General features: G+C 40.0%; 1 protein-coding gene across 17 annotated transcripts in view; it reads left to right on the top strand.

The window, feature by feature from the left end:
- c2h8orf34 (chromosome 2 C8orf34 homolog) overlaps positions 1-16,812 on the top strand; it is a 286,943-nt gene that overhangs the window by 89,776 nt on the left and 180,355 nt on the right. For all 17 annotated transcript variants that reach the window (XM_069921308.1, XM_069921318.1, XM_069921306.1 and 14 more), the window contains 2 exons: positions 5,296-5,453; positions 7,028-7,194. In XM_069921308.1, the coding sequence (XP_069777409.1) occupies positions 5,296-5,453; positions 7,028-7,194 (325 nt within the window). The remainder of the gene's footprint in view (positions 1-5,295; positions 5,454-7,027; positions 7,195-16,812) is intronic.

The raw sequence follows: 16,812 nt of genomic DNA, 5'->3' as shown, positions 1-16,812 counted from the left end.
CTTCAGTTTCCTTACACCCTCAAATACGTGAGGTTTATAGGTTGGTGTATTTGGGTGGCAAGAGCTGATGGGCCAGAAGAGCCTGTTACCGTGCTGTATCTCCAAATTTTTTTAAAAAAGATTGAATTCTTCCCTTCAATTTTAATGTTAATTTAATGCAATTTTGCCATTATGATTTTTAAAATAAATGATTGCGTTATGTAAGGAATTGATGCATCTATTTTTCATGGAGGATATTCACCACAGTATACAACTTTGTTATTGGGAAAAATTCATCTGAAATTCCTTTTGATGTAATTACTTTATTTATAACTATGATCAGTCATAGGTTTACATAAAATGACTTGTGGGATGGCAGTGGTGAGGGTTAATACTATGAAGTTCATAGGAAGCCATGTTTCAGAAGATTTTCCTGGAACCAGCACATCGAGGCAACTGTGAAGAAGGCACATCAACCTCTCTACTGTCTAAGAATTCTGAGGACATTTGTAGGTTGTCAAAGATTCTCAAATTTTTTCAGGCTCTCTGTAGAAAATATACTGATGAGTTGCATCACAGTCCCATTTGGGTGTCCTCGAATGCAGAAGGTAGCCAATGTTGCCAGGTTTATCTGACCTCCAAACCATTGCAGACATTGATACGAGGTAGTGCCTCAAGAAGGCAATCAACATCATAAAGGACCTCCATTACCCTGATCACAACCGCTTCTCACTGTTACCTTCAGGTAGAAGTCACAGAGCCTGAAGACTGGGACCTCTGGGCTAAAGAATAGTTTCTTTCAAATGCCATTCAGGCACTTAAACTTCTCCTTGGACTATTCAGACACGAGAAAAGACTGTCTGTACAATTGTAACAACTTTTTCCTTGCACTGTTCTAACTGTGCACACTGTATTATCTTTTGCATTTGTTATTTCTTTTCGATTCAATGTATACTTTTGTAGTTTTTTTATGAATTACATGTTCAGCTGCTCAAGTAAGAATTTTGATCTATGGCAAAAGACAAAGGAGGAAAAACCCAACACCCAACCCCAACCAACCAATTTTCCCTGCAACCGCTGCAACCGTGTCTGCCTGTCCTGCATCGGACTTGTCAGCCACAAACGAACCTGCAGCTGACGTGTACATTTACCCCTCCATAAATCTCCGTCCGCGAAGCCAAGCCAAAGAAGAAGATGAGAGTAAACTTATAATTATCATTGGGTTAACTTCTACAAATTGAGTTAGTTTAGTAATTTCAATTACTTTTCTGAATATTTAATAGTTTACTTTAAAATACATGAGTAGTGTAATGATGGTGACTGTGGTTGAAATGCAACTAGTAATGCCTTACTGTTTGATTAGACTTGGCTGCCAGCAGGGAACTGACACACAGTGTCTTTGAGCTGTAATGGAGACTTGCAGCCTCATGGCATGCCTCATGTGCTTACAACAACTTTAAAGTAAAGAACCTTTTCCTTCATCCATGTGTTGTCTTAAGAACTCATACATATGAATGCAAGATGAAACATGGTGTCAAAAATGGGATGAAGGAAATTATAAGGTAAAATCTAAAGTCAGCAACTGATCAGTGAAGAGAAGCTAAAAGTGAAAAATGGAAGGATTACATATAGTAAAACTTCAGCTGACAGGCAATGTGGCTGAAAATTGGAACAGATTTAAACAGCATTTTGGATTCTATTTAGTGGTAGTCAGAGCTGATGGAAAAGTGATAAAGTGAAAGCATCAGTTTTCTTACATGTTGTGGGTAATGAAGCCCTGGAGTTGTATCATAACTTCACATTTGCTGCTGAAGGAGACAAAATGAAACTGGAAAAAAATAATGGAACAGTTTGAGGCATACTGCATCCCTAAACATAACGTGACGTTTGAGCGGCACAGATTTTTCACATGTATACAAAAAATGGAAGTAAGTATTGATCAGCATGTGACTGAATTGAGAAACCGAAGGAAAATGTGTGAATTTGGTGGACTGACTGACTCGCGGATAAAAGACAGACTTGTGTGTGGTATTCCAGGTAAGAGTCTAAGGGAAAGACTGCTAAGAGAGCATAATCGAGATCTGATAGCACTCTGTAGAGCTGCAGAAATTGTAAAATTGCAGGCAAAAGAGTGGTTCAGTGAAACTAGCTGCAACGTGGATGCAGTGAGCAAGAACAGACGTAAACCGTTTAACAAAAAGTGCACCAAAGTGGAAAGAGGCATGGCCTGCAAACAAAAATGAAAGGGATAATCGAAAGCTATGTCATCAATGAGGTACCCAACACCTACCAAAAAAGTGTCCAGCATTTAGTAAAACATGGTATATGTGCAACGAAAGCAACCATTATGTCCATTTCTGTAGGAACCAAGTGCAATAAAGCAAGGTTCCTGCAGAAGATGAAAGGGAGAAGAGGAATTCTAGGTAGATGTTGTAACAGAAAACAAGAAAGGGAACAGACTGGATGTTGAGATTAAAAGTGAATGACACATGCATTTCAGTTAAATTGGAGACTGGAGCACAAATTTGTAATATCAGGGACTGATTTTAAGAAGATTAGGCCGAGACTATAGTTGTATGGAACAAAAGTGAAGGTGACAGGATATTCAGGTACCAATATACCAGTGCAAGAAGAATGCATGGTCAAAGTGAAACACAAAGACAAAGGTTTAACAGCCTGTGAGAAATGGAACCTGGTTTAAAAAAAAAGTGGCTGTTGTGGAAAGCGAAGGAGAGACAGTCTATGATGAACTCATGAAAGAGTACAATGACCTATTTCATGGACTAGGCTGCCTTCCAGGAGAACACACAATCAGAGTAGATAAGTGTGTGCCACTGATAATACATCCATGCAGTAAAGTTCCATTTTTGCTTCAAAAGCAACTATAGGCAGAGTTGGACAGGATAGAAAACCTGAATGTGATTCAGAAGATAGATGAGCTAACAGAGTTGGTGAGTTCACTCTTCGTTGTGGACAATATTATTTTTATTTGCCTGGATCCAAGAGATCTAAATCGACCAATGAAGAGAGAACACTCTAATCATATCACAGTTTGCAAATGCAAAGATTTTTAGCAAGTTAGATGTATCATCAGTATTTTGGGAGTTAAAATTGGATGAAGCAAGTTCAAGACTATACACATTCAATAGCCAATTTGGCAGATTCAGATTCCTAAAGTTACCATTTGGAATGGCTTCAGCTCCTGAAGTGTCAGAGACAAACAAAGAAGAAACACTGAGACAATTGGAAAAAAAAAACATCTTGGATGGATGGGCCAACAGGACATCTGTACATTGTAGTGTTAACCACCAATTGAACTAAGAGCACCAGTGCCACAAATGTAGACCCCTGCAGTCACTCCCCAGTCCAGCAGGACTGCTCACCTGATGTGTCAGAGTACTGGGACTGCAGGGTGGAACTATTAGTGGTTGAAGACATCATCTACAAAGGAAACAAAATCCTTATCCCAGAGAGTCTGAGAAAAGAGATGCTAAAAAGGATCCATGGAGGGCATATTGCAATCGAAAAGTGTAAGAAAAGAGCACGAGAGGTGATGTACTGGCCAAGAATCAACAGTCATATAACAAATGAAATGTCAAACTGTACAATATGCTGGAAATATCAAGCAAGCAATCCTACAGAACCACTAAAGCTACACCCAGCACCATATAGACCTTACTGGAAGGTAGGTGTTGCCCTATTTGAATGTGAAGTGAAGGACTCTCTTGTAGTCATAGTCTATTACTCCCTGTATCCAGAGGTGTGTAAACTGAACATCACCACTGCAGATGCTGGCATAACAAGTATGAAAGCCATATTCTCCAGACAGGGTGTGGCAAGCAATGTCTTCACAGACAATGGAGCCCAGTTTTGCAATTTAAAGTTCCGACAGTTGCCAAAGTGTGGGACTTTGTTCTGAAAAATCAGTACAGTGAAAAGACTGATGAACAAGGCAAAAGATAATGGAACAGACTTTTACCAGAGCATGCTAGTATACTGTACAATGCCTCTCGAGTGTGGTATGTCACCAGCACAATTCCTTATGGGACATAGGCTAAGATCAAACCTCCCCATTCAGGAGAACTTTCTAAAAACAAGAGGGGAAGAAAGTGAGGAAATTCAAAGCACAACGAAGAAAAGCAAAAGTATTACTTTGACAAAGGAACAAAAAACCTACTGGAACTCCACACTGGTGATCAAGTAAGGCTGAAAGACAAAACAAATTTATGGACTCAGAGGGAACTATCCTTAGTGAAGTCCAGCCAAGATCATACACCATTCAGACAGATAAAGGTGCTGTTCTGTGAAGAAATCATCAAGATCTTCAAATGTAATCACAGTAGATGGAAGGACGGATACTGTTGAACAACCTCGTCTGATGCAACAACTCAGATTCAAGGACAATCAATTAGGAGATCGTCTAGACATGTGAATCCTCCTAAGAGGCGCCTTGAGCAAATTTAAAGACTCCTGCTATAGAATGAAGTAGTGCTATCTTATTTGCTCTTCAAGTTTTAGTGTATGTAAATGTGAACACACAAAACAAGTTTAAAAAAAATATGAACAATGTGGATAATAATGAAAATGCTGTTGACAACAACTTTAAAGAACCTTTTTCTTCATCCATGTGTTGTCTAAGAACTGACATATGAATACAAGATAAAACAAGTAGGGTTGGTCAATTTATTTTCAGGAGATCATGTATTCTATTCAGTGTAATTTTCAGACTTTTGAGTCTTTGCATATGATTGATTTTTTCTGAATATGATTAAATTTGAAACAACAACTCTTTACCAAATTGACACATTGTTGAATCTGCTCTCAGGCAGCATGGATTTAACAGTCAAACTATTAAGTTTAGATACAATACAATCTGCAAGAGGGTGAACATGTTTAAATTGGGCAGCAATGATCAGGTGATGGCATTATAACAACTTTCATTATATTTCTGTTTTAAGATGGCCCATTTGCTACTAACTACTCCAACCCAACCTGTTAGCCTTAATTGTGTTTCATCAGCTTGTTATCAGGTTTAGTTATTCCATTGGGAATAATGCTGTGCTGTGCTGAGGGCATCTAAGGTACTAACTGCTATTAAAAATCAGAAAGATGAATTACAACAACTTTTATAAAGCCAGAGAGAAGAGAAAGGTTCTTGACAAGGAATTTGCTGTCTCCAGGTATTTAGTTTTGCATAGGTATTTATTTTATGGACTTTTGCAGCAATATATCTTACCAACTTTGTCCCTCTGTCTATTTTTAATTCTGACTTTTTTTTCAACAGTGATGATGAACTTTCTTTTTTGTTTATCTCAGGATCTACGGGCTTATAATTCATCCCTTGTCAGGCCACGAGTGGTTGGTGAATGGGTTGGTCGTGAGGAAACTGATGCTGATCCTTTAGCTGCAGAGATGCTCCAGCCTCCAGTACCCAGAATTAAGGATGAAAATGAAGAGGCGCACAGCCCTGGAAGGTAAACCACAGCATGTTTGTGATCCAGGTTGTCAGTGCCTGAAATTTCTTGTTACCTATTAAATTGTTCCAATGAAAATAAACATGAAAGTCATTTCCATCTCTATTTACTTTATTAACAAAATTCTGTTTTACATTGAATATTATATATTTGCTCTGATTTATCCATGGCAAAAGCTTTAAATTTCATTGAACATTCTGTGCCCTTGGAAGGGAATGTATGCTGTCAATTTCATTCTTGGACGTTATGCTCAAGGTTTTCTTGTTCTGTTGGCTGTTATTGATCAGCTTGTGCCTTAACTTGCCTTGTATATAAATTGGATGTTTTCGACTGTACAGTTTGTTCCAAGATGATTATCAGATTTTAACCTGCTATAAATGTATCTGTAATTTTCCCACAGTTCAAACTTTGTTTTCTTAATTCTTTGCATTCATGATGTTACATTGTTGGAACATTATGGTTGATTAATTATTTGAATGTAATTTGATTGGCATTAGGAAGATGGTGGAACATATTCACAATGTAACTATATAATTTACATTACAGTTTAAATTCTGGCCCTCCAGCCCTAACTATTCTAGTGCCATCCTTTATGGCTACTTTGATTCTATTCTCCACGAAAAAGATAAACCTAAAATTCAGTTGTTCTTATCCAACATTGCACTGTTCCATTCACTCATAATATATTGCAGACCCATAAAGATTTACAGTTGAGCAGCAGTTTTAATATTGTTATATATGCTTTAACATCATATCTTGCCAGGTCTCTGATCCATTTGTAATTTTCTAAGTCAGTGTTGTTTCTGTTGTGTATGCACTCACATAATTAAGACTCAGATGTGATGCTTTTTCATCCTTTACTTCTATGAGACCAACATGGCTACTGGCATGCAGGGTTTTTTTAAAAATATAGATATATTTTATATATATATATAGAAGGGTGACATCATGATGTCCAGCAGAGGGCGGGCTTATACCCAACAGTGTCCACCAAATTTGTTCTATTTATCACTGGTGGCCATGACAGGGCTCTCAGGTCTGAAATTTCCTTACAAACCTCTCTGTTTCACTACCTTTTCTTCCACCTATAAGATGACACAAAATCGGCTTCTGTAGTGGAGGCTTTGATCACCTCATCTTCTAGCTTCATTCATATTTATGTTTGATAGCACTCTTTCTATTTGGAAGTGCTGTAAAATGGAAGTTGTTGCTATTAAAATACTACAAAGTCTATTGCAAGTTTTTTTTTAGTTTTACATACTCTTCTCAAATTATTCATTCACGCTAGGAGATGATAAAAATGGGGATTCCCTTGAATAATGGACAGGGGAGTGACTGCAGGGGTCCACATTAGTGGCACTGGTGCTCTTAGTACAATTGATGGTTAACACTACAATGTACAGAAATGAAACAGGTACACTAAGAAGTTTAAAAGTCCAGAGTTTTCCTTTGTATATATTTTTTATTGTGAATAAATGAAAAATAAAGTTTGCATTTGCTCTGCTTGATTTGGATTTCACGTTGCAGGCATTTACAATTCAAAACTCGTGCCTTATTCTAAAATACTCTTGCAGCACAAAATTGGAGCAGAAGAATAAAGGTTTGAGACAACAGCAACAACAGCATAAAAAACATTTAGCAGCAATGCTATCCCAGGATTCCTTTGACTCTGTGCATAGTGTAGCACCTTCTGTGGCTGAAGAGGACATAGAGGATGAAGATGATGCCATGGAATTACTGGGTAAGACGTTTCATAATCTCTTGCTTGCACGATCTCGGGCACCATTCTCAGCTGTTGAGTTGTGGATTCTATTATGGGTAATCAACTGAAGATGAGCATAGTTTTGAATCACAGGCTCTACATTATTACTATTTTACATGAGACTATCATTAAACATGACTGTAAAGCAAAGCTTAAAATAATGGAGAAAAGACCAAAATTATCTGCAGTTTGGTGCCAGGAGTCATTTTCAGGATTTTTTGTTATCGTCTTTTGATCCTTTCAGATTTTGGAGCAAGAATTCAGCTGGAAAGATTTGTAATTATTACATTTATAATTTTAAAAGTGTCATACCCTCCATTTTGTTTTGTTATTTGAAAGATAGGGATACTGAGAAATGGGAAATAAAGATGTCGTCGTATGTGAATCATGTTACAGAATAGTAGTTCAGCACAGACTGGAAGGGCCAAAGGACCTGTTTTCTGTGCTTTAATGTCCTATGGTTCTATGTGAAAGGCAAAGTTTTAACAATACTAATACTGAAAATTATGCCTTTTATGGAAATGTGCTGTTGTGTAAATTTGCTCAAAACCACATTGTAGGGTATTACTGACAGATTTGTGGTGTATCTAGAATTTAATCTCCAGATATTTGTAAGCACTTGGGATACCTGAAAATTGCTACAAGGAAATTACATTGTTCTGCAGTCCGTAGATTTTTTTTTAAAGTAAAGAAAAGCAGTTTCATTAATTCATTTTGTGGTAAAGGCAGCACTGAAACTAGATTTTGCAAAGTCCAAAAGGATCATATTTAAAGTTTCTTGTCAAGATTCTAATCTTGAAAATACTAATGTTTTGATCATAAATTCCCAAAAGCCTCCATAATCTGAAGCCAACTTTACCTTGGCACCTGACTAGCCCATGATCCAAGCTCATAAATGTGAACATCAGTTTAAACGTTAAAATTAATCTAAATTGCACAAAGCCCCACAATTTCTAGCTGGCTCATTGATATGTACTGTGTGTATTGTGTGAATGTATGTGTGCAACATGGCCCAGAGAAATGCCATTTTGTCTGGTTGTATGTGTACAGACAGATGATTATAAACTTGAAACTTGATTTTATTGTTCACAAGTGCTTTAATTAACTTCATGATAAAAAGAAATTCTGAAAGTATTTGATAGAATTGATATGTCTGAATAATATTATGGAAATTTTAAAAAAAAAAGTAATCCCTCAGATTTTGCAACTGTCAAAGCTGAGCCATGGTTGTCAAAATTTTCAGCAGTTTTAAGGCAGAGATTTTGTGCACCATTGACGGCACTACCACTGTCTGGACTGTGCTACTAGAATCTGGTATACTTCAGGCAGGAAAAGTTAAGTCCTAGTGTCCAGACAGAATAAGTAGTGACATAGTTGGACTGTGACTGTGTGGTGGAACACTGTAATACATGCATTGTACAGGTTAGCCTGCAACTCCTTCTCAGGATTCCTAATAAAGGCAGTACCACCCAATCCCCTCCCTCAGTACTGCCTTGGAATTGGGCCAATAGCATGTAAGATATGTCTAAGTTTATAGCGATTGTGCTTCAGACTGGTGATTCTTGGCAGGGAAGTAAAGTTCACATGATCAAATCCAGTGTGATTGTGTTCAAGGCAATAGATATATTAAGTCAGAGGTATAATTATAAGCCTACAATGTCGATACTGAGATTTGTTACATGGAGAACATGGATAGTAAAGTGGGAGAATGTTTGCTTTATTATATCAAACAGAACCTCAATGAAGGAGAATAATGCGGAATTGCTCCATTGTTCTGGTAGTGATGGCTAGGAGCTAGAATAAAAACCAAAGTATTTCCATTGTTTTTTTTTCTTTTTGAAAAAATATCTGAGATCCTGTCATTGATTCAATGCAATAAGATATCAACATAAAATATGGCTTTCTTTAATTAGTGAGACTAAGAAGAATTGGAAGAAGTAAGTGTAGTGTTTTTAAAAAAAATTAAAAGCAACATTTGTTTAAGTAACCATTTGTCTTGGTGAGTTTCTATTTCTGCTAGGTTTTGGGGTCCGCTGGGCCCGTAACAGTAGCGTGCTCAGTGTGGTCATGGCTAGCTATCACTATATCCTTGAGATAGATGAAAGCAAATTTGAGATCCAAGCCCACTGCGTCCAGTAACCTCTGGAAGGTTTGAGCTGCATTTTTTAATCCGAAAGGCATCTGAGGAACTCAAAAAAAGTCCAAAGTGGGTGATAATGGCAGTCTTGGGGATATCATCCGGGTGGACCGGGATTTGATGATAACCCCAGATGAAGTCAACATTTGAGAATACCCAGGCCCCCTGAAGGTAGCAGTGAAATCTTGTATGTGGGGGACTGGATAACTGTAAGGCATGGTGGCACCGTTGAGGCGTCTGTAGTCTCCACCATCCTGATTCTTTGGGCATCATGTGGAGCAGTGAGGCCCACAGACTGTTGTAAAATGCCAAGCTCCTCCATTTTACAGAAATCCTCCCTTACTAGGTTAAGTTTCTCAGGTGGCAGGTGGCTCGCCCTGGCGTGGAGGGGAGGTCCCTTAGTGAGGATCTGGTGCCACGCTCCATGTTTGGGTGTTGTGGAGGTGAAATGTGGTGTTGTAATGGTAGGAAACTCAGCAATAATGTGTGCAAATGCATTGTCAGCAGCAATCACAGAATGTAGGTGTGGGGCCATGAGTCTAGCGCCACCTAGTGAAAGGGACCAGAAAGTCTTAGAATGTACCAGCCTCCCTCCTTTAATGTCCACCTGTAAAGAGTTGGCCCCCAGGAGTGGTTGTCGAACGGATTCCAAAGTGAATTTCCAGGTAAAATGGAAGTTGCCGAAACAAAGGGGAATGATACAGATGCCGATGGTGCATATGTTTGAGTTATTGGCAGACCTTATTTCTTGGCCCATCCTTTGGTTGCACGAGGCTGAGGAAGGACACTGACCTCCGCCCCAGTGTTGATCAGGATCTGGTGGCCCGACAAAGAGTCTTATATATGAAGCAGTCTTTGACGGCCATGGCAGCCATCAACGAGGATAAAAACAGTGCGGCTCACCAGTGGGGTCAGTCGTTCAGGTGGTCAGTCAGTCGGCAGGCTTCCTGGCTGGACACTGTTGTCGAGGCATCCTCACCTGTTCCAGCATGGCGCAGGCATCTCTCTTCGCTGCTCAATGCGCATCCACTTGGGCAGCTACCTTTCTGGAGTCATTGAACTCTTCTTCTGCGATGAGCTGCTGGATGTCTTCAGGCAGCTGTTCTAGAAAGATCTGCTGAAACAGCAGGCAAGAAGTGTGGCTATCGTTGAGAGCGAATGGGCCCTGTCCCCCAAACTGTCCATATGCAACAGTTGGGCCGCACACTTGCGCTTTGAGAGCTGGTTAGTAGCTCCCTGATGGCCGTATACTTCCCTTGCTCCAGAGGCTGCTGAAGAAAGTCTTTGATCTAGGCCACGGTGTCCTGGTTGAGGGCGCTAACTACGTGGTAGTAGTGCGTGTCATCGGCAGAGATATGGCGAATGGCAAACTGTGCCTTGGCTTACTGGAAACACACACATGGCTATGACATCTAGAAGTTCGGCAGTGTCAGAGAGACAGCGTTGATTGAAGATTGGTCTTCCATTCGATATCCAGCATTGGGTCCAGAAACACCGTTTGGACCAGTCAGGGTCATCACTGTGGCTTGTCTCGAGGTTCTAGCTCAGAAATAAGACGCACACAACAAGGAGTACAGTTGACACTGATTTTAATGAACCGTCTTCTCTCTTTTATATGGTCAGGCAGACCCTGGCTGTCATGTGACTGACGGGTGTATCCGTGCCCTTCAGGCTCTGATTGGTGGGATTGACCTGTTTTGCTGCAACGTTGTCAACGTGTGTGGTTTGTGCTGTCCTAGGCACCACTTGGCCCTTTTGTGATCCGTCGCCAGTTATTGGCTGGCAGAGCCTTTTTTGCAGAGGCCTATAGGAACGGGCCGCTGATGCCTTATGCAGCCTACTCAATTGCCATGTTCAAATGGTGTCTTCTGTGTCAGCCTGCAGCGATGGCTGTGGTCCACTACAGAATCATGTTATTTTTAGCAGCTTTGTCAAGAAACTCTGTTTCAAGAACACTGTCTCCACTTCTCCATTTGCATTCCCAATACGTATTGAAATGTTCACTGTGCTTCTGCAGATTGAGGCAGCCAGACTCGCATAGAATCCTTTTTATCTATTAATTACAGCTCTGATTTCACAGCCCTGTTCTGGCCCATTGCTTCAGCACCCCCAGAATTTTTGATCCATTGAAAGATCAATCTCATAATGTGAATACTCTAGGTCATTAGAGTGTAGTACAGAGAACTCTAACTTCCTTGCACTTTGTAGTTAAAAATGACTGGACGTTCTTTCAGTCCAGATTCCAAAGGATCCTCTTTGATCATTACCACAGTCACCTCAGCACATCCAATATTTTTCTGAGTTTTTCAGGCAAACTCTCCTATTGCTGAGTTCCTTCATCATGTTCCTTATCTGCAACTGTCACAGTGGTGGCAAAGATGCTTCCTTTTATTCTTGGATGAGGCTGTGACTTGGACTTCCTTGCACTTCCTTTGATATCTCCAAATACTGGATCTGTTGCAATCTTTACTTGCCTTTCAAGGAAACCACCATATCCTTAAAGGTAACTATTTGCCTGGAACTTATAGGTCACAGTTGAGGCCTGGAATGCTTTGCCAGGAGTGGTGGGAGAGGCTGAAATGTCAGGGCCTTTAAAAACCTATTGGATAGGCACATGGACGAAAGGAAAGTAGAGGGCTATAGGGGAGGGAGGGTTTAGCACTTTGGTTCGGCACAACATGGAGGGCTGAAGGGCTCAGAAAAATATTGGATGTGCTGGGGTGACTTGTGGTAATAATATACTGATTTACCATCACAAGGTTGTTGTTTACTTAAGCTGCAGTCCCTTTAAGCAGTATAATAGGTAAACCATGTATTATCCTTCCATTCATTTTCCATGCCAGTTGCATCCTTGTCAACGTAGAGCCTGATGGAGTTCTGTTTCCTGCTCACCGCCCATTTTCATTAGCTGAGATTGAGCAAATCTGCAGGCTGAAATTGAATCATTGTTGCAGTTTGTCCCTTTGCTGTAAAGTATGGGTGCACAAGTTGGATCATAGGGAACCTATCCAAATGATGCAAACAAAAAAAAAACAAAGGAGACTTTTTTTCTTTCATGCAGTCTCAACTCTCGGGAGAATCATTGATCTTGGCAGGGGAGAGACTGATGCAAAAGAGCTAACCTACTGGATAAATGAGTTGAACCATCAAGAAAGAAGGGGGAAGAAGAGATCATCTGGTGTGAACAGGTCTGCTGATAGAGGGGTGGATTTATGCTGAATGGTGGACCAATCTAACCCCACATCCGGCAGTGAGCCCATTTCCATCGGCATCACAAGGATGGTTGCAGCAGCAATATTCATGAGCAGTACAAAGAATTCATAACTGTCAGTGTGGCAGTGAAGGACCTGAGCAAAAGTCCCTCATTTTCCCAGGACCTCCTGAGGCGAAGGATGTCTACTGCCTCTAGGACGTAGCAGATTGCAGTCACTTTGACGTGATCAAGAGTCCGGCTGGGTGGCAGAGGATGCTCCAGAATTTGCAAGAGATGGGGAAGAAGGATCTATTCTTGGTATTCAGGGCACAGCCACAACTTTTGTGCAATAGGTCTTTCTTTTAAGAGCTGTCTTGGGGTCTTGCAGCAAAGGAGTGGGGCAATAGGTCTAACAGAGCTCAGCAGCCTCCCTCACATCCACCCCTCTCGACTGCAGAAGGAGGAATTCCTGCAGGTCAGACTGGGTTAACTCAGTTCATTCTGCCTTTGTCTTGCCCTTCGAACACCCTTGAGGATAAAGAACCGATTGGTGTTCCTCGCTTCCCATGTCTCTACAGGAAGAAGCCCCATTTGAAGGATGGTCTGCTTTCTCAAAGAAAAACAAACTTTGCTTGAGTACCTATTATTTTATTCTTATTTTTATTTGTTCTTATTTTTTTTTTCTTGGTTGCTTGAGGCTTGAGAGAATATCAGATACCTGGATTTTTACTGTATAAGGAATAGCATCCAGATGGCTGTTCACAGTGAAGTCCATCTTTTATGATGGCAACCTTGTACTTTCATTACAAAAATATTTGTGGTGAAAATATGTTCAGTAATTTGGCAATGCTTTAGTGAAAACATTGCAGAATTACTGAAATGTTTGTTAAAATTTTTAATACAAGGTTCTATTTTATTTTGACAACTTAAAAAAAATGAAAATAATTGGCTTATAATTTTATTTGAGCTAAGCCAGATCTCTCTATCTGCTTTAACTTAAACAATGTCATGATATATTCTTTTCATTTGAACCTTGGGTTCCCTAAGCTCAGACATTAGCATTTCTTCTCACTGGAATATCAATGCTGAAAATGAGATTTTAAATTCTTCAAAAAGTATCAAATAAAAAGTAGAAATCCCCAAGCTCCAAAACTGTAAAGTATGAGAATGATTGAGCTATTTCTTAGATATTGTGCTGCTTTCTGAATTGCTATTGTGAGGTGCAGCACTGAGGGCATGCTGCTACATCAGTTCATTTACTTAATGAAATATTAAATGGCTTTTAGATTTTGATGCCGGGCTTTGTATAATATAAAAGTTTTTTTTTTATGTTGGCAATAATTATTTACTCCTTCAGTGAGGTTTAAAATAGCAAACATCAAATTGTACATCTTATTATTGTTTGTAGGATCTTGCTTCCAGCAACTGAACTCTACATTTTGTACAATGGGTGGCTGCAAAATGTTGTGGAATTACCTGTTATATGAATTGAATATTTTCTATTGGCCAATAATCCACAGAATCTTAATATGTATAACTATTGGAAGTGTATGTTCTAACAGTACTGGAGAAGATTCTGAGAAGGCCTTGTGTCATTGCTGTGGAAATTCCTGATGCATTGTATTTGGGTCCATTTATAACAATGGACTGATCAGAGATCGTCAGATCCTGCCTCGCTTGTTTTGAGTTTATTGAAAGGTAACAAAGTATCAATGAAGGCAGGGTGATCGAAGTTGTCTAAATGGACTTAAGTAAGCCATTTGACAAAGGCCGACATGGCAAGCTGGTCCAGATGGTTGAGGCACATTGAGATCCACTACAAGCAGGTAAATTGTCTTGATAGTCAGAAGGTAGTAATGGAAAGAGGCTTTCTTGATTGGAAGTCAGTGACTGGTGATGTATGACAAGAATTGGTGCTGGGATACTTGTTTATGTGTATATTAATGACTTGGATGTGAAAGGAGGTTAGTTTGCAGTTGATGTGAAAATTGGTGGTGGTGTGCATAATGTCAAAGATTGACCAAGGCAAAATCAGGAAAAGCATGAAATGGACATTTCGGTGGACCACTAGTACTAAGAATATTACCTTGACAAGTGTGTAGTGATGCTTTTTGTGAAGTTAAACTGGGATAAAAATATATACAATAAATAGGGAATCTTGATGAAATATTACAGAGTGGTTTAAATCTATAATCCCCTGGAAGTGGCAACACAGGAAAACAGGATAATGAAGAAATCACATGGCCAGCTTGACTTCATTGGTCAATAGATACAATATGAAAGTTGGGATGTTATGTTGAACTTTACCAATCACAAGTTCAAACACACTTGAAGTATGGTGCGACTTTCTGGGTTGCCATGCTGTCGAAAAGTTAAACAAGAAAGCCTGCAGATGCTGTGATTATAGTTCAATGCACAAATGCTGGAAAAGCTCAGTATGCTTTGTGTAGTGTTAGGTCTGCTTTGTTCATGAATGAGTGAGACAAACACCAGACTGAGTCGAAATCAGGGTTCTTTGTTCTTTATTACCGGATTGTAACACTTGCAACTAACCATGTTAGTCGGAGAATGCATTCTGCCGTTATCAGCAAAATGGTGATTTTTTATACCCTTGGATACGTGCTTAGAACATCATCATATCATTACTTGTCCAATGACTAAAACTGTTGCTATCCTTTCCCTGCTAGCTTCCTGCCTCTCAATCCATCAATGTCTCTCTTATCTTGTAAGTACAAGGATGCATTCACATCTTGTTACAGCCCTGTACAGGGTAACTCCTTACACATTCCCATCTCATGATGTTTTACCTTACAGTAGGAAAGGTGAATAATTAACATTTCAGGCCTGAGCCCTTTGTCAAGGTAGAAGCATGTGGTGATACACCACTAGCCTACTGCAGGGGACGACCTGTGTACCTGCAGGAAGATCACAGGAGGACAGACCACATCTGGCCGGCTGTCAATCAGCTGACCTGAATGGATCAAGCCCCACCTGGTCGGCTGCCAATCATCCACCGGGATGATTGGCCATAGCCAATCCCCTTGAGGTCAGTCATTCCGAGTGCAGTCGAATACAGCAGGAAACTTTAAGTAGGATAAAGCATGTTGTCCAGTCTTTACGAATCTTGTGTCTGCTTACTGTCACCACAGTGCATCGCAAAGCAAAAAGCAGGCAGACACTAGAATAAAATGGTGAGGGGAGGCTCATGAGGAAGACCACATGATGATAGGCAAGATGGACATGGGTGGGAGGACAGAAGAGAAAAAAGCTGGGAAGTGATGGGGTTGGGGGCGGTCGGTGATGGCTCTCCTTATCACTTTCCAGCATTTCTTTCTCTCTTCTGCCCTCCCACCCAAATCCACCTGTGATCTCTTGCCAGTGAGCTTGTGCTCCTCCACCTGCCATTTTATTCAGGTGTCTACTTTTTGCTCATCACTTGATGAAAGACTCAGGCCTGAAGCATTGGTTATTTATTTATCTTGGCTACATAAAGAATGCTGCATGACCTGCTGAGTTTCTTCAGCTCTTTTCTGCATTGAATGCTGTGGTAAATATATTGTTGCACTAGAAAGTGTATTCACCCAGGATTGGAAGACTTCAGGTATAGCAAGGGATAGTGTTGTTTCCCATGGTGCAAAGCAGGCTGAGGGATGACCTGATAAAGATATACAAAATCACGAGGCACAGACATTGTAGATGGTCAAATTTTTTCCCATGGAAGGGATACAAAAACAAGAGGGTCGAGATTAAAGATAAGAGGAAGGAGATCGGAGAGTTTTTTTTTATACTCGGACAGTGATTCATGTCCAAAATTTGCTGCCAGAAGAAGTGGTGGATAGAATCATTTGGGTTAAGAGAATTGAAACTGCCTCTTAAATAGACATGGGACAGAAAAATATGAGTCGAGCATTGGCAGACGGGACTTATGTAGATGGGAGAAAGGTCAGATGTGGTGAGGTGAAGGGCTTGTTCCTGTGTTATGTGATTGTATGACTACCCCATAGTGAACAGTGAAGATTTGGTCTACCCATGGCTCTCGACTTAACTTCAACTAAAATAGTGCTCTGGATTTTATTGATTTTTCATGATACTTCATTAGAAAACCTGTTTCTTGGCCTCCATAATTTCCATGACCACATGATTACAGTGCAGAACATCAGATGTCAGCAAATCTAACCTCTCAATCTGACCTTTGCTGGACTTGCCACTGAATTTTGGGGTAGTATCAAATGTCAAACATACTTCTTATCTGCTTTTTCCATTATGC

The sequence above is a fragment of the Narcine bancroftii genome, chromosome 2 (genome assembly GCF_036971445.1).
Source record: "Narcine bancroftii isolate sNarBan1 chromosome 2, sNarBan1.hap1, whole genome shotgun sequence".
NCBI lineage: Eukaryota > Metazoa > Chordata > Chondrichthyes > Torpediniformes > Narcinidae > Narcine > Narcine bancroftii.
This window is presented reverse-complemented; position numbering and strand designations above follow the sequence as displayed.